The sequence below is a fragment of the Barbatula barbatula genome (genome assembly GCF_947034865.1).
Source record: "Barbatula barbatula genome assembly, chromosome: 4".
Classification (NCBI taxonomy): domain Eukaryota; kingdom Metazoa; phylum Chordata; class Actinopteri; order Cypriniformes; family Nemacheilidae; genus Barbatula; species Barbatula barbatula.
Genome location: NC_136768.1, coordinates 5,056,381 through 5,074,086, shown reverse-complemented (window position 1 = coordinate 5,074,086; position 17,706 = coordinate 5,056,381). Strand labels below are relative to the sequence as shown.

The 17,706-nt window shown below is 40.6% G+C and overlaps 3 protein-coding genes across 4 annotated transcripts in view; 2 read left to right on the top strand and 1 right to left on the bottom strand.

Annotated features, from left to right (window-relative positions):
* tmem178bb (transmembrane protein 178Bb) overlaps positions 1 to 4,015 on the bottom strand; it is a 58,609-nt gene extending 54,594 nt beyond the window's left edge. The window contains exons 1-2 of the mRNA XM_079454105.1: positions 3,770 to 4,015; positions 2,622 to 3,258 (exon numbers count right to left, since the gene is read on the bottom strand). Of these exons, the coding sequence (XP_079310231.1) occupies positions 2,622 to 3,003 (382 nt within the window). The 5' untranslated portion in view covers positions 3,004 to 3,258; positions 3,770 to 4,015. The remainder of the gene's footprint in view (positions 1 to 2,621; positions 3,259 to 3,769) is intronic.
* A 2,062-nt stretch (positions 4,016 to 6,077) lies between these two features.
* Positions 6,078 to 7,248, top strand: mrps33 (mitochondrial ribosomal protein S33). Its single transcript, XM_079455327.1, has 3 exons — positions 6,078 to 6,269; positions 6,467 to 6,687; positions 6,794 to 7,248. Exons 2-3 carry the CDS (start codon positions 6,473 to 6,475, stop codon positions 6,897 to 6,899), a joined length of 321 nt encoding a protein of 106 aa, XP_079311453.1. The 5' UTR covers positions 6,078 to 6,269; positions 6,467 to 6,472; the 3' UTR covers positions 6,900 to 7,248.
* A 587-nt stretch (positions 7,249 to 7,835) lies between these two features.
* Positions 7,836 to 16,997, top strand: braf (B-Raf proto-oncogene, serine/threonine kinase). Of its 2 annotated transcripts, XM_079454970.1 has the most exons (20): positions 7,836 to 8,015; positions 10,392 to 10,493; positions 10,819 to 11,082; positions 11,655 to 11,758; positions 11,925 to 12,027; positions 12,126 to 12,274; positions 12,380 to 12,490; positions 12,722 to 12,881; positions 13,248 to 13,287; positions 13,769 to 13,888; positions 14,359 to 14,492; positions 14,583 to 14,700; positions 14,784 to 14,868; positions 15,143 to 15,319; positions 15,465 to 15,511; positions 15,618 to 15,736; positions 15,875 to 16,006; positions 16,131 to 16,265; positions 16,557 to 16,710; positions 16,798 to 16,997. In XM_079454970.1, exons 1-20 carry the CDS (start codon positions 7,848 to 7,850, stop codon positions 16,818 to 16,820), a joined length of 2,445 nt encoding a protein of 814 aa, XP_079311096.1. In that variant the 5' UTR covers positions 7,836 to 7,847; the 3' UTR covers positions 16,821 to 16,997. The 2 variants fall into 2 exon arrangements, with proteins under 2 accessions (XP_079311096.1, XP_079311097.1); XM_079454971.1 differs by lacking the exon at positions 13,769 to 13,888 and having other exon boundaries at positions 7,843 to 8,015.
* Positions 16,998 to 17,706: the final 709 nt, after the last annotated feature.

Genomic DNA, 17,706 nt, shown 5'->3' with positions numbered 1-17,706 from the left:
ATCCAGAGTAAAATAATGCTGTGAAATTGCAATCATAGCAATTGTAGGACTATTTATTAGTGTAGGCTTGGTGTTAGCTCTAGCCTAACTGCATCTGTCTTGGTTTGTCTCTCTCTCTCTCTCTCTCTCTATTTCACTCACAGCCTCAGGGCCAGGGTGATGTTCCAGCATTACGTTTGCCTGTATAAATTGCAGTAGGTCGACTATCTCACTCTGGTCTCCATTCTGTGATTGTGTTCTGGGCCTAAAATGTCTTCATCAGCCCTGATGGGTGTCCCGCTGGGAGGCAGGGACAGATGGTGGACAATGAGATGGGTTGGCACTTTCTGCATGATCTCACTCTCCTTTCACACTCTCACTCGGATACACTCAGTTTCCCACAAACTCCAGATGTCACGAGCATCATCTTCTATTTCTGGTCACCTTTTCCATTCTGCAAGTCGAAAGTCTTTTTAAAAACTAGTTAATAGTGATTTTGGGTGTCAACAAGCATGGGTGCTGATGAATTCTTCTATCAGATGAAAGATTTTTTGTAAAGCACTCAAAAAAGGACATTGACTTTTCATATGGATATTGTATGGATTGTTTTTCTAACTGCTGCCTTTCACGCCCCACCTAGGATAATCGCAAGTGCTTTGGGGTCTTTGTGCAATCGTGTGGTGCCATCAGAGCTGTGGCACCACAGATAAGGAACTAAGATAAGGCTAAGTACTTCTGGGGAGTCCTGCGCCAACCAGAACTTTCTCCAGAATTCTCAACCTCCACATGGCCTAGTTAGAGTTATCTTGGCATGATCAAATCTGAGAAAGTACTTAAACATCAAAAAACAATTCATAACCTTTAACACAAGTGAAATTAAATATAGCATATTTAATTTCTCCCTTTTTTCCTATATGACCCTCCCCTCCTTAAGCCGTACGTTTGGACCCCTTATCAGTGCACTAGCGTTATGCTCTCACATTCATCATTCTTTCTCTCCTAAGAGATAATATTGGTAGAGAATAGGCCTTCTCACAGAGACCGTGATACTATGATGAGCCTAGTCAGCATATTTCATAAATCCCAGATAATGATATGGATAATAAAACAGAAAAAATAACATGTATTTATAAACACTCCAGGCTGTCGACTAACTCTAGAAAAACAAGTGCACATAAAGACACAGCTGTTTATCTGTGTGATGCGCATTTTCAATAAAAACAAGCAGTAGCTAATTACTCTTTACTCTTATATATTCGATAAACAAACCAGATGTTGCCAGATCTTGTGACAACACGAAAACAACCTCCAAATGGTTCAAAATTCCTGTGTAAGAATCACCCAAAACATGCAACTTCCCACTTTATCAGTTCCTAAGTGTTTCTTTAAGTGGATAAAAGAATTGCTTGGATCTGGCAACAATGAATGCCCACATTATCGTTCCATCTCACCCAAGGTGAAACACACAGCTGTTGTAGAATGTCACAGTATCGCTCCATCAATGCAACCCCCCACCCCAAAGAAACAGAGTATTGTTGGCCATTGCCCCAAGAGACCAGATGAACTTTGCTGAGGAGGCAATAAATACAATCGGCTATACGCAGCAATACATATGCACACATAGCAGGTATCGGCTGATGTTACAATACCCAATACACAAAATTCAGCTGTTTGTAGAGGCCATCTTGTGCTGGCACCTGTACAGAACATGAACACATTTGCAGACAGAGGTTGGCTTGTAACTGGAGAGCGTGCAGCCCTCAGCAGCTGTGGAGCAATTGTTTGGTGTACCTCGGCAGAAAGTAAATTAAACAGATTGTGATGTTTGGGGTAGCACAGCTTTAGCTGCCAGATCTATTCATAGAAATCCTTGTGTGTGTGCAGCAAATTATATATTAATCACATACGCCTAAACAACGAGGAGTAAATTAACCTAATTGGTGGAAGATAATACGGATTCATTGTGAGGTTAGCCATAAGGGCTTCGCACCTTCCTAAGTTTGTGACATTTACTCCAACTAACCCTCCATTCTTTCATTGTTTACTGCCCATTATTCATGTCGGTACAAATGAATGAGGCAATAAAGTCTAGCGCGAGACTCAAGTTTTCAGTTTGTGTACGCCTCGGCTGGAGTTTCAGTAACATATTTCGCAAAACATTGTAGATATTGTCAATTTGCGTACACCTGCAGTTTGCAGGTTCTGGGTTCAGTAATATATTGCACAAAATGTTAAATTTTTTCATCCATCCGTGCAGGTCATGGCTGATGTTTGATAAGCAGATGAAGATAAGACCAATCACAATTCAGTATGCTAATTTGAATAAAAAGACCAATAGCAATGCACCATGTAAGTACTGCCATCATAATGACGTGGGCTGTATTATGAATGCTAAACTTTACCAGATAAGATGTTCTCAAATCACTTTTTTAAGAAGGAAACCACATAGATAAACATGTATATCAAAGCAATGTTTAAAATGTGTATGAATAATGCTTAAGATTGTGACTTAGGAAAACCCAGTTTTACGTTTGTAAGGGAACATCAATACAGTTGGATGACAAACGCTATAATAACACTTTCATTTTGGATAATGCTGAAATTGCGACTGCATTCGATACACAAAACACCCATGTTCCTACCTTTTCGAATTAGATCCTCGATATCCTGATCAAATCCAAGGCGATGGCATTTGCTCCACAGCCCCATGTTGGTGGAGTTATATTGCCTGCTGCACTCGTCGGCGGCGCTCATGGCGAAGAGCTGCCGTCGGTTCCGCGCCAGCAGCAGCTTTTCCTCCCAGCGGTCCAGGCGAGAGCGGCTCGCCCGCAGAGGGAGGCTGTTGTTGGGGATGTAAATAAAGCCCGGGTCCTTTCGGCGACTGGAGAAACTCCGGCACCTCTCACGATACCTCCGGGCGTCCGTCTCGTACCAGTGGTCGGAGCATATTGCCACGGCCAGCATCCCGAGCGCGCAGAGGGAGAGAGACAGACCAGCGTAGAGCAGCAACTTCCCAGCAGCCATGCTCGCGTTCGCTCAGAGCCGCATCAGCACCACAACAGCTTGGACAGCTCCTTGACGTGCACCCGCATCCCGCCGGGCGCGCGAAGAGAGAATGAATAGCGGTCGGTGCGGGGGAATTTGTTTGGATGCGAGAGCTCGAGATAAAGCTTCGAAGAGAGAAAAAGAAAAGCCTTATTTAACTCCCGGCTCAACGTCCATCCGTAGCCCTTCCCGTATAGTCGAAAGCCAGTGCAATCCTCGTTCAACCGATCCAAGCTTTACAAAACAAGACACATTTTCAAAGGTTATTTTTACTACTAGAATATCCTCTCATGAGCTGCTCTAGTCGATACAGTGTTACGAAATAGCCTAGTCGTACCATGGCGTCACCCTAAAGGTTTAGAGCCTCTATCCAAATAAAGGGGCATGTTTGGTTTAGACATCTGCCCATCCACCACTCCCATGACATTTACTGTAGCCTACTTGGAGGACTTTAGAGCTCTGCCTTCCGGTTCGTTTCGCAAAATACTCTCATGCGTTGTTTATTTCCTTTGAATTATGTGCACTGCATTGGATATAGAACATGAACCACGTTGCTATTTGATAAACAGAATATTCAATAAGATTTACGCAGTTATAAGACAAAATATGACTGCTTATATTGCTCTCGTGGATCATTCCAGCAAGCGGATGAATAGTTATGCACAGCTGTATTTATCTACCATCTAAGAAATCAATGGGCCTCGATTCTACTTAGCCAAAACGATAAATTAAATTCAGCACTCACCCCAATTGAAGCTGGAGGATCACTCCGGTCCTCAAACGTATCCCCAGCACATATTGCGTTTGCAGACTGACAGATTATCCAGACTCGTTTTCAAAATGGTCTGCGTTATCAAACACTAACACGATGCATGCAGCATCTCAAACCCGTGATGTTCAAACGAGTGCTCGACATTAAAACATTTGGCGAACGGTTGATCATCCTCGGATAATATGATCCCAGCATACCCCGTGCATGTTGCCTCTGTCTGGGAAAAACAGCGGTGATGTCATGCTGTCAATATGAGATGGTCATTGTTTATTAAAGGACCTTCTTAAAGGAGTCGTGCTACTCTGGGATCGTTCACTTTGAGTTTTCTTGCTGGTAATGTGACACATAGCCTACTAACATTTACATTTACATTTTATGCATTCGGCAGACGCTTTCATCCAAAGCGACATGCATTGCATTATCCTATATAGCCAAAATGCTATATTTTATCATTCTGAATCTTAAAACACGAATGGTGTTGTAGCAGACTAAACCTTTCTTTAACATTAAGGTTTGTTATTTGAAACTATTGTCCTTTGCAGCAGCAGTCAGATATATTACTGAATAATGAATGAGAACGGTGACCAAATTAATGGACACAGCCAGTGAGGCCATGATAACTGTTAATTTTTTTACAGGGTTGCAGCTGCAGTAAAATACTTCACCCATTTAGGCCTACTTGCTTTATATACAGTAGGCTTCAATGTTTCTAAATGAAGCAACCTACGATACAGTGAACACCAAAAAAAATCTTTGTTATAACATGACATATTTGCAACTATCCTGATAAAAAAGGGTACAAATTCAAATTATCTTTATTACAAATATTATATGAACCATTAGCTATTTACCATTAAATAACTATGTGTTGTGTTTTGAACCTCATTTCAGTAAAATGTAATTGTGTTCAAGTTGTTCCCATCCACCAGATAACATCCCACTATAGAGCCTAATAAATTATCAAAAGAGACCATGTTATAAGTAAAACCAATACAATACACATTTTTTTCCACTGAATAATTCGATTTTCTCTCAAGATTTCTATTGTTTTTTGTTTCCGGGAGAGTTTAATTAATAAAATATAAGAGGCCATCATTTCAATAATGATTCATGCAAGAGAATGGCTTGACACATCATTAGTCTTGATGCATTGTACTTGCTTCTTCCAAGATGCCTAGCCTATTCTGCATTGAATGACGACACATGTGAATGACAGCTTGACAGTTTATACATTTTAATGACATTTTAGGGAAACAAAGTTTGTATGGAACTTGTTTGCAACTAAGAGTAAAAACTAAAACAATGTAATCTCAAATTGCAGCCGATGTACTAGGCAATTTGTCGTGTGCTATTGGAGGATGTGTTCTCTTTTATTTTGTCCCCTTGAATTGTGTTAATAGATACATCCTCTGGAAGGAAAGGAAAAACGTGATTGCCATGCTAATCCAGGGAGCTGTCCATCAAATTATTTATAGGTATTGGCACTTGTTTCTTTATAAAGATGTTAGTGCACATATCGCCATCTAGTGGAAGAAATCATAGCACATTTGCTGTAGCTGTTCGTTGGGTGATATTTTCTGGCATTTTGAAATGTTTATTTTAGTTTTCTTTTTTCTTATATAAATAAAGAAAGAAAGTTAGAATTTGCTGGTATAGCCCATGTGAAAAAGGCTACGTCACGAAACAGTTACCATTTTTATTGAACTGCTACGACACCAATAACTTGTATATAAGCGTGACGTCATACATATAAGTTAAATCAGAAAACATATAAAGCTGTTTGAATTTTACAGCACATAATCTAAGACTTTCAACGAGTATTCATAATGTTGCAGTTAAATTACAGGGCAGAACTCTCGTCTTGTTTTTTCCCCCACACGGAATCATTTTACAGTCGTACGGCGTCTGTTTGCATACGATACGTTTTTAAAGATAAAAGACTGCAGTGTAATGAAATTACGCATTAAACGTAAAACAATGCTTTAACAAATGAAGATTCGTATTTTACTCATTTATTCCTATGGTATATTTGGCTGCTTTTGACAGTTATGTAGTTTTTAATCGTGTCAGGTCCTTAAAGCAGTTGTCTTTACCCTTACATAAGATAAAACAAATTGGCAAAGCAATAAATCGTGCTGTGGCAGGGATGTCATAATATAATAGTAATTTATCTTTACATTTGTTTAGTATGGGGTGAAAAGTGCACATTACTGTTAAATTTGCGTAAATATGAAACCATGTATTGTTTTGACTGTTAGGACCTGAAAGACGGTATGGCTTCTATGCGCATGCGCATCATTCACGTTCTCCCGTGCGCGTTTGACTGTATGAAGGTTGAACTGTAAACTATAGAAACTATAGAAAGCAGGGTACATACAGAATTATATTTCTGTGGCTTTGTTTACATGCATTTATTATATCGTTTGTATTTGTGGACATCGGATGCTGCTTTCGCTATTTATATGAAGCAAGGGTAAGCCATTTTGTCTTGGGGTAAACATGTTTTTGACACTGCTAAGGATGCGTGGTTATGTATGTTCTAAATGCACGCATGCTTTAAGAAATAAAAATACAGTTTCGTTGGACAGCTTTAATAGTATCCTATGGTACGTTGTCTTCTCGTGTATGTAAATTAGTGTCTGATGTGATTGTGATTATATTGCATATTAGCTGAACATGGCCGGACTATCCAACTATGCTCTGCGCATGGCGCGCCTGAGTGCCCGAATCTTTGGAGACGTGGCCCGTCACACAGATACCAGATCTATGAAAGTCGTAGAACTGTTTAAAGAGCCTCCCTTGGCCCAGAGAAAGGAGGTGTATGACTGGTATCCCCCACACAAGATCTACTATTCCATGACCCAGAAGCTCCGATACATAGGGCTCTTTAGGTAAGTTGTGGCACAAAACTATAGTACTGCATTTATCTGTCATATGCTTTGTAATCTGTAATATCAGCATGACTGGGACATACTGACAGTTTTATTAATGTTGCAGAGATGAGCACCAGGATTTTAAGGAGGAAATGAGGCGCTTGAGGAAACTCAGGGGCAAAGGAAAACCCAAAAAGGGAGAAGGAAAGAGAGCCATGAAGAAGAAGTAGGCCACGGCACTTCAGCACTTTGGAGCTCCTTATTCATGGACACTTGATATCTAATGAAGTGACTCTGATCATTAACTTAATGGCTGTATGGACAGCAGGACATTATGACGATGATGACAAAGATGGCTGGAACACGAACCAAAATGTTTATTCACTTTTTATGTCTGTGATGGAGATTAAAGGTTCATTTCTTTGTACAATTATCTATCTTCAAGTTGATTTACATTGCAGTTCTGCAGGTTGTTACCATAAGAGCTGACAAATGTTGAAATGTCCCATCTCGGTTTTCCATTGAACAAAATAAGCAAGAAATATGTATATCTCATAAATAAATATTTTTATTTAGACTAAGTCCATGCACAATTAAATCATTTATATAATGCCAAAGCTCCGAAAGACATAGATCATAGATTACAATTTTGGACCGTTAAAAGACTAAAAAATTTGTTATTACCTTACATTACATTAGTGCCCAAAAATCAATAATGTAAATAGTGTGATGCAGTAAAAAAACATGCACCACATTTCTTTTATATAAGTATCCCAACATTTAAATCAGAAAACGTCACATTGGCAACTAGATTGAGTTTCTATTTTTAGTCTGTTATGTTAATGACTGGATAATACTCATAATCTCAGTCAGTTAAGAGTCATATGTGAGATCATGGTGAATGCAGTCTTTATTTTGATATGCAGAGCCTTTGGAGTAATCACGTTCCTGTCTATCAGGTCTACGCGATTCACTTTATTATGGCTATTATAATAAAGCCTAACCCGTGTATTACGCTACTGACAGAAGTTTTATAATGGGAACAATGACTTCTTTATATCAGAAAGCGTCCAGTGTTCCCCTCTACGGGTTTACCTTTGGTGAATCTGTCTCCCCCTCCCGTTTCGATCTCTGTTTCTTTCCTCTATTATTTTCCACTCAGTTTCTCGCGGTTTAAAATGGCGGCGTTGAGCAGCGCCGAGTCCCCACCGTCCGTCTTTAACGGAGACACCATGAACCGCGATCCGGAGAGCGACACGGGACTAGACGAGCTGGGTGCGGGACTCGAATCCGCTCGTCCCGGAGGAACGGCGATGCCCGAATGTCAACACGACATTCCCGAGGAGGTACAATGGGGGTGTCGGGGTTGAAAGAGAGCTCGGCTGTTGAGCGTAGACGGGCTGGATGGAGATCTTCAGGAAACACCGGCTGTGATACGGAGCGTGGGGGTGCAATGCGTTGCAGGGGGGCAGATGATGCACAAAATATTTAGTCGAGCTATGCTGTATATATATATATATATTTATACATGTGCATTTTAACGGGTGCATTTCCGAATGACGCCATTTATTATTTTCCCATTGCAATTCTCTGACCCAATGTTTAGCTGAAGGCCTGTCCGTGTTTCATTGCCTTTATTTCCCCCGATCCACTGCAGCCGTGGCCAACGAGCCTATGCAGGCCAGCTCGATAGCATGCATGCTATCTTTCTCACCTTGCAATATTAAAAACAGACAAACTACAGCTCGAGAAACGTTAGCTGCTTTCGTCGATTTATCTCCTTTGTGTCACCAGCTGGCGCGAGCTGCGAATGCATTTAAATTAAAATCTGCAATGATGTCATTGTGCTTGTGCATTGAACCCCGTGAAACCACCAACGTAACATTTGTCATAAATGTTGTTTTTTATAGCATGGAGATTTATTAAAATGTGTTACAGCGTGCGTCGCTGTTCTCAGTTTGATGGTTCTGATCCCAGTCAGCTGTCAGTCTGTTCACATTACATATGCTGCTATGGGCCTTCTTTGACACACAATGGTGGGTTTCCTGGGCACTTTGTGCCTCCGTTTGTTTGTTTTATTTGTGGAGTATGAAAAAGTGTACACATCATGGAACAGGCTTGTCTATTTTGCATGAAGACTAGTAGGTTTAAAAGGTTGTGTAAGTTATCATTATAGAGAGCTTAGGGGTAATTGGATTCGTTTTACTGCTTGCTGTTGTAACATGGTTATAGTTTATAATTATGCACATGACATGCTTACTATTATAATAACAGTAATATTGCATTTATATTTTACGTAAATTGTTTATTCTGGTTGCATAGTCTATATATTCTGGTGTAACTGTTCTTTTCATTTAAGGCTGTAATATATCAATATGTGGTTTCCAATATACATTTTGTACAATTTTTGCTTTCATCCATGTTTGTAATGAATTTTCATTTGATGTCTGAAGTTGTAAACGTTGCTGCTTTACTTTAGATGAGTTGTGGATGGATGGCTGCATTTGATTGCACGTTTCGGCTATTTTAAATCGTTTTGCTTATGTTGCATAATGTTGAAAACATGCAGTGTATTACCACATGGGGTTTGCATCAAAAGAGCAGCCAGAAACACATGTCTTCGTTTTAGGACCTGTCAGCGAACTTCATCCGTCAGGAGTTTCACCCTCGTCACGGTTTTCTTATTTTGAACACCCGTAGAGCCAGTTTATCTGCACCAAATAAAGTGGTGACATGACTCTTGGAGTACATGGTTTTTAAGTTAACCTAAAGTTAGATGCCGTTAAATATGCTGTTTCAAGGAGGGTGCGCACTGTGCAGGCATTTTCTTGTCAAATTGTTTTTGAGAACAACTTTGTAGCTTGTCAAATTGTGTTGACTTGACTGGGAGCTTTTCCAGGAAACTTTATTGCTGCATGTTATGATGCTTTCTTGTATTGCTTTGGCAAAATAATGTCTATTGGCTATTCAGAACGAGTGCATTGCTTGCATCTTTGCCCGAGTGAATGTCCCTGAAGTCAACATTTTGATGAATTGACTTTTAAATGGTTGCTATTGCCGTATAAATAGAACTGGCTTGCATAGTAGCTTAAAGATGATGCAAAACAATGTTAATATTGAGGTTAGACAAGTGGTGTGAACAAAGTGGTATCTCGGGAGTCTTTTATATGAGAAGAGGACAGAAAGTCTTTGTAATTTAAAACTCGGTATGAGATGAACAAATCCACCGTCGCACTTTAGATGGGAACAATAAATAAAATAAAAAATTCACTTCATCTTATTTGTCAATTGCTTTGTCCTCCACAAAAAAAGACTACAGTAACTACAGTATTTGCTCAAGTTACAAAGGTAATACAGATTGCTGTAGTATACAAAGTGTATTACTTAACAACACACTACAAAAATACTGCAGTTAAGTATACCACAATATTTGTTTGTGTGCAATGTTTTTGATGTGGTGATATCAGAGCTAGATCTCAGGGCCTTCTCTATATTTAACTTCCTTCACACTTCACATTTGGTTATTACAATTTTTTTGGCATAATAAACAAGTGTTTCTGTGTTTATTCGATATTAGAACAAAGCTTAAATGTAAAAGCACTTCATTACAGCTCTGCAATTGACACTCACTTTTTTCTGTCCCCTTATCAAAGGAAAATAATCAAACAAGGAAGCATGAGAAATGTTGGTTTGCTAACTCCTAAATGTTATTTTCTTTGCAGATATGGAACATCAAGCAGATGATTAAGTTAACCCAAGAGCACATAGAAGCCCTTTTAGATAAATTTGGGGGAGAACACAATCCGCCATCTATATATCTGGAGGTGAGTTGGTATGGGTAATACTTGACAAAGGATGCTGCAAGGCAAAGAGGTTCGATAGAGAACACAGCCATATAGTAGTCTTCGCTAACATTTCAAGATCTGGCCAACATCTCTGTATTGTTAGAGCAATTGCATATGTTTTCGTCTCGCTTTGAGTTTAAAGGAGGAAGACATTTTGTGCAATATCCCACACACCTGATGTGAAATCTCCTAGCATGCAATAACCATTAATACATCTGCATTCATAACCTAAAATCGGTAGCCTTCATTTACATTTGGGAATCATGTAAAATGTTACATTGATGATCAATTTCCTATGCCACAGGCCTACGAGGAATACACTAGTAAGTTAGATGCATTACAACAACGGGAACAGCAGCTTTTGGAGGCCATTGGCAACGGAACAGACTTCTGCTCTTCACCGACCCCAACCATGCTGGATGTTAAGGGGCCGGCTGTCCAGACCGCCCCGTCGGCCCCAAACACCCTGGCTGTCCTGCAGACCCCCACTGATGCAAGTCGAGGCAATCCCCGCTCGCCCCAGAAGCCTATCGTAAGGGTGTTTCTGCCCAACAAACAGAGGACGGTGGTAAGTGAAAAGGGTTGTTTCTTTATGTTGTTTCGTGTTAATAGGAAAGAAATTTAACGTGTAGATTGTCCAAAAATGAACCTCTTAAAACTAAGAATGTGATACCGCTCTTTTTACACACATGGACTGTGATGTGTATGTACAAGCTTCAAAAAAAGGCAATGAGATTATTATGAAAATGCTCGATATGTCTCGTCTGCTCTTGCCATATATTAAAATATTTTTCCTGTAAATTTCCGAGAAGACAGAATTTTAGAAACGGGATCAGAAAGCATTGAGGCATGTGGTTCATCTCTTAGTGACTTGCCCACAATTGGATTTGTGAAGCACTTTCATGAACTGAGAAAGCAAGATATGTTGTGGTTACTCCTGAGTACGGGCTCATAATTTAGACGTAGAGTTTTAGAAAGGGTTTTTGGGAAGCATTTTCGCTGCGGGAGTCCAATGGAAATTAGAAAATGTAGGTGACTCCTTCATTCTGCTCAGCTTTTATGTTGGATTCACTGGTGTAAAGAGGAGGCAAGAAGTCCGGACTAACTGAAAGCTACATTTCATCTGCGTGTGTGTTTTAGGTCCCAGCTCGTTGTGGGATGACTGTGAGAGACTCTTTAAGGAAGGCTCTGATGATGCGAGGTCTGATCCCAGAATGCTGTGCGGTCTATAGGATTCAGGATGGGTAATAACACAATACACACAAACCACTTTCACAGTTGCATTAAAATTCCTGGATTGTTCTTTCCGAAAAATGAATCAAATCAACAATGACTACATGTTTTTTGTTTTGTTAACATCAACAGCTGAATGTCTTTAATATGATTTTTTAAAATTACAATGTTTTGTAGGGAGAAGAAGCCCATTGGCTGGGACACAGACATTTCCTGGTTGACGGGGGAGGAGCTTCATGTCGAGGTTTTAGAGAATGTGCCACTCACGACTCACAATTTTGTGAGTATAACCACAAGCTGACTTAATACCAAAAGCAAATGGGTGAACGGTTTGGTAGTTTATCTGAACTCTGACCTCCATGATGTCATTATTCACAGGTCCGAAAGACTTTCTTTACGCTGGCCTTCTGCGACTTTTGTCGGAAGCTGCTGTTCCAGGGTTTCCGCTGCCAGACGTGCGGTTACAAGTTTCACCAGCGCTGCAGCACCGAGGTCCCTCTCATGTGTGTCAACTACGATCAGCTGGAGTGAGTGTTATTGTGTCAGCATCCTTGAATTATTTGGCTTATTATTTTGCTATACAACGAGGAATGTTCATGCTTTGTTCTTTTGTATCTTCTTTTCGTGGTCAGTTTACTGCTGGCGTCAAAATTTCTGGTACACCACCCCATTTCCCAGGAGGAGGCGTCATCAGAGGGCACTACCCCGTTGTCAGAGATGTGCCCTTCGCTCCCTCCATCCGAGTAAGACTTTTCGAACACTCAATGTCTAAAATCATATCCAAGAACAGATATTGAGATTTATTAATGCATACAATAAAAGTAAATTAAACTAAATCATACATATTTGGAATGATGTAAAAGTTAGTAAATGACAGAACTCAAACATTGTGGTGCATAAGTGTCTTTATTCAGCTTTATTCATTGCATTATGATGTGGAAGTTGATCGGGTCTTTGGTCTGTGTTTCCTCCAGGTCTCTGTGCTATCCTACTGTGTCCCCGTCTAAATCCATCCCTATCCCTCAGTCCTTTAGACAGGGAGAAGAGGATCACCGCAACCAGTTTGGCCAGAGGGATCGCTCTTCCTCGGCTCCCAACGTCCATATCAACACCATCGAACCGGTCAACATTGATGTGAGGAGTATATTTATGATCAGTTCACATTTCACCCCCAAAAAAATCTATTTTAAAAATAATTAATTATAACAATTACATAAAAGTTTTATAAAAAATTAATAATAATAAAATCTATAAATAATATAAATATAGTGTAATGTCAGAACTCTCGATTTCTTGCAGATGCTAAGTCTCTCATTTTAGTCTCTGACATATCTTAATGTGACCTGTACATCCCTTTTCCACTTTTAGATTTTGAGATTTTCTATTTCATGCCCGTATCTGTAAACCTCACGCTAGAACTGACTTCGGGATCTTTTGTTTTGGAAGATTATGCACAAACAGATGGAAATAGATGCTAATCTCTGTGTTGTTCTATTTTAGGACCTGATCCGTGATCAAGGCTTACCGAGGTCGGATGGAGGTAAGGGTTAAGGCACACTTATACTCACTATGGCTTTCCATCATCCCATGTCTCCATGCATTCTCTGTGTCATAGGCCTTAGAAGTTTGGGACGCATGTTCCATTTCACAATGTCTGCTAGTAAAACAGAAAGACAGTATTTTCCTCCACCGTCTGCTTTGTGAATTTTGATTCCTAACCAGTGCTCTAAAACGCCTGCCCCTGTACTTTGTGTTTAAGTGGTATTCCCAAAACTCAGCAGGTTGAAGAAATGGTTCAGACCGTGTTTACTCACCCACGTGTAGTTTCAAACTCGTTTTTTTTCTGTGGACTTCACGAGGGTGAGTAAAAGCTGACCCAGTATTCATGAGCCATTCTTTTAATGGTTTTGTTTAGCAAAACAACCTCTGAGATTAAACACAGGATTTTGGTAGGGGGTGACATGAGATGCGTCTGAGCTTCGGGGGCCAGTGAACCCGTGTCTGTCTCTCTCCCCCTGCAGCCCTCACGCAACACCCAGCCCGATGCTTGAGGAAGAATCGAACGAGGACCTCAAGCCCCCTTCTGCCCTCCCACCCCACTGACAATGTGTTTGATTTTGAGCCCGAGCCTGTGTTCAGAGGTAGCTAGGCCTTCGTGTGACGCTGTGTCCCACGGCGTGTCTCGTGCTCTGCCTGTCTGTCTGTCTGTCTGTCTCACACCTTGTGTGTTTTGTTGGCGTATTTCATTCCCACCTTCCTCTGCCACTTCTCTTTCAAAGTCTTGATGACATTTAAATGGTTAACGTTACATTAGAAAGACTTGTGTGAATATTAACACACGAGTCACTTGTACTGGGATGGGTCTTTGGCCTAGCATTCCTATTTCTGTTTGTGTGTGTAATACGTACCTGGCTTCACAGATCTATTTGTCCTCGGGTTTAAATGTTCCCCGCTTGCTTGCTGTTTTTGTAGTTGGAATGGGAACTGGCTCAGGATTTGGTTTTATACTCTATATGCAACACACCCTGCTCCTTGTTGATGTGACACTTTTCTCTTTCTCTTGACTCTTCATTCCGTATTTTGCTTCTAATATGATTTTGTTGCACTCCAGGCTCCACAGCAGGCCTTTCGGCCACACCTCCCGCCTCCTTACCCGGTTCCCTGACCAATGTGAAGGTGTCAAAGTCGCCGTGCCAACCAAGAGAGAGGAAGCCATCGTCTTCATCGGAGGACCGCAATAAAATGGTGAGGAACAGCGTAGGCTCCAGTTGGGATCTCTGACAGCACGTTCAAGATCAGAGGTAGTTTATGTTGTTTTCACATTTTGCTTTGTAGAAAACCCTGGGTCGACGGGACTCGAGCGATGATTGGGAGATCCCGGAAGGTCAGATCACTTTGGGTCAGCGGATAGGATCTGGCTCTTTCGGAACAGTCTATAAGGGGAAGTGGCATGGTGGGTCATGTGCAAAAATGTATGATTTTTAGATTAAACACAAATGTAAAGAAAGGTGACATGATGCACCTACCTCTTTACAGGTGATGTGGCGGTCAAGATGTTGAATGTCACAGCTCCCACTCCACAACAACTACAGGCCTTTAAGAATGAAGTGGGTGTCCTCAGGTACGAGAGCCTCAAAATTGCTCACATTATAAAAACAAGTATTTTGTGGAACATGAGCTCAATTTAGAATAAAAATAAATAGAATAAAATAAATAGAAAATGAAAAGATTTTATGCAAGTGCAGATTTTGTAAAAATGCATCAAGTTATGTCTTCATAAAGTAGTCCAAAGCTTAGTGCTTAATTTAGAAATAGCATTGTTCATAACCCTTTGATATAATTTCAGTACATTTTTGTGTCTTTAAAATGACTAAATTTCATATGTTGTTTTGCAGGAAAACCCGTCATGTGAACATTCTGCTCTTCATGGGCTACACCACCAAACCCCAGCTGGCTATTGTTACGCAGTGGTGCGAAGGTTCGAGTCTCTATCACCACCTGCACATCATCGAGACTAAGTTTGAGATGATCAAACTGATTGACATCGCCCGGCAAACGGCTCAGGGCATGGAGTGAGTCACTGGATCATCTACCAAAACATAGTCCCTCTATTTGTTGATGTGCTGTTTATAGACGAATGCTTAGTATGTCTAATGTTAACACTGAGTCCATAAATATGTTTAGTATGAATGTAATCTGTTGAATTATTATTCACAGCTATCTGCACGCTAAATCCATAATCCATAGAGATCTGAAGAGCAACAGTATCCTTAAAAACCGCCATCATTGATGTGTATATGAGGTGGACAATAATGTCCAGGTGTGCGAGTGCATGTGTGTTGAATTATTGCCTTAACAGCACCTTTTCAGATATCTTCTTGCATGAGGATCTAACGGTAAAGATCGGTGATTTCGGTCTGGCTACGGTGAAGTCTCGCTGGAGTGGCTCGCACCAGTTTGAGCAGCTATCTGGTTCCATTTTATGGATGGTGAGTGGCAAAGGTCCTTACCTGTGTGTTTGTCTTTTCAGTTATATCTGAGGTTTTAGGTTCAAACCCCAACCTGGAGGAAAACATCTGATGTCAGTGACAGTGCTTCATTTTAACTGATTCTTTGGGCTATTCCAGGCTCCAGAGGTCATCAGGCTGCAAGATAAAAACCCATATAGTTTCCAGTCGGACGTCTATGCGTTTGGTATTGTGCTTTATGAGCTCATGTCAGGGGCTCTGCCTTATTCCAACATCAACAACAGAGACCAGGTGAGTGATTTATCCTCTTTCACTTGTCCAGCATTAATGTACTGGTTCCATTATTCAGTTAACCAGTTAAGTATGAAACGTAAACTGTGCCAAAAGACATCAATCAATGTCTTTTTCAATTCAGATTATCTTTATGGTTGGCCGAGGTTACCTTTCTCCTGACCTGAGCAAAGTGCGCAGTAATTGCCCTAAAGCTATGAAGAGAATTATGGCGGATTGTTTGAAGAAGAAGCGAGAGGAAAGACATCTTTTCCAACAGGTAATGTAATGAACAGCTGCGGTTTCTTTCCAGGACAATAAACAGATAATAAAATGTATTTGCCATCCTCTGAGGGATTGAACATTTGTGTGTAGAGGTGCATCACCACAAGATGGAGCCAGAGTGTTTCCAGAATATTTTTTATGATGGCTGAAAATTCAATTCGATACACCTCAAATATCCCTGTCAGTGGGTTTCAAAAATGCATTTAGATTATTTAAGGGATTCGACGTGTCAAATTTGGCATTGGTTATGTTTAAATTGTTTTCATAAATTGTTGCTTTATGACAGATCCTGGCCTCCATTGAGTTGCTGGCACGCTCTCTGCCTAAGATCCACCGTAGCGCCTCTGAACCATCCCTCAACCGCGCCGGCTTCCAGACGGAAGACTTTAGCCTGTATGCCTGCGCTTCCCCTAAGACGCCCATTCAGGCTGGTGGCTATGGCAAGTATACACTCAAATATTATTGTGCTTTTTTACTTTCACCTCGACAAAAACTGATACAAATCTCTCCTTTGTTTCCCCTTCCAGGTGAATTTTCAGCATTTAAATAGTGCTGCACATGCTACAACTCCATCCCTTGTCACTTTTCAAGACGTCTTGTGTTCTGCGGTGGGTTCAGTTATAACACAGAAAAGGACTTTTGTCAAAGAATGTGCTGTTTGTTCCTCTTTACCCGAAGAGCTATGGCCTCAATGGAATCGCTTTCCAATAAAAAGATCTCTGCAGGCTGCTATTGCTGATTTTTCAAAACTGTCAAGAATAGAAAATAGACGTCTCTCAACAATGCGACATGAAATAATAACGACTGGCGTGAGCAAGAAAACACTGTCACTGAGAAGGTAAACCCAAACAGATTGGTGCGGGGGGAAATAGTTTTTCTAGGAAGAACAATGAATGAGTTTGGGTTTTACCGCATTTATAAAAGGACTGAAATGGTTAAGCTCCGTAAGCCCTGCCTTTGCTCCACCCCTGGATGGAAAAAACATGCAGCACTGCCCAATCAGAAACAAGGTCTGTGCCTGGATCTGATGACGAAGTCATCCTGTTGGCATTTCTCATTGGATGGAATAAGCAGAGTATGTGAAGTCTTAGCCAAACGTGAAAAGGTGCTGGATATCAGGAGATAACTTGAATGATGTTTCTTTTTTGAGTTTGTTATACATTATGTTGCCTAAGGATGGTTTTTTCCCCTCTTGGGTCATGAGTGGGAGAATAGGACAAATGACCCTGTGTTTTTTTTCTGTAGTTTGTTAGCTCGGGTAAATGAAGCAACCATAGAAAAGTTATTGATCTCTGGAACAGCTGTTTTGTTTTTAATGACAGGAGATATTCTAAAATATCCTAAACAAAACAACTTTCTTTTTAAATATTCAAAGATTGTCAAGCTAATGCTTCAGTGTTGTTATAGAAGCTGTTCCTTTGAGGCCCCAATGTTTG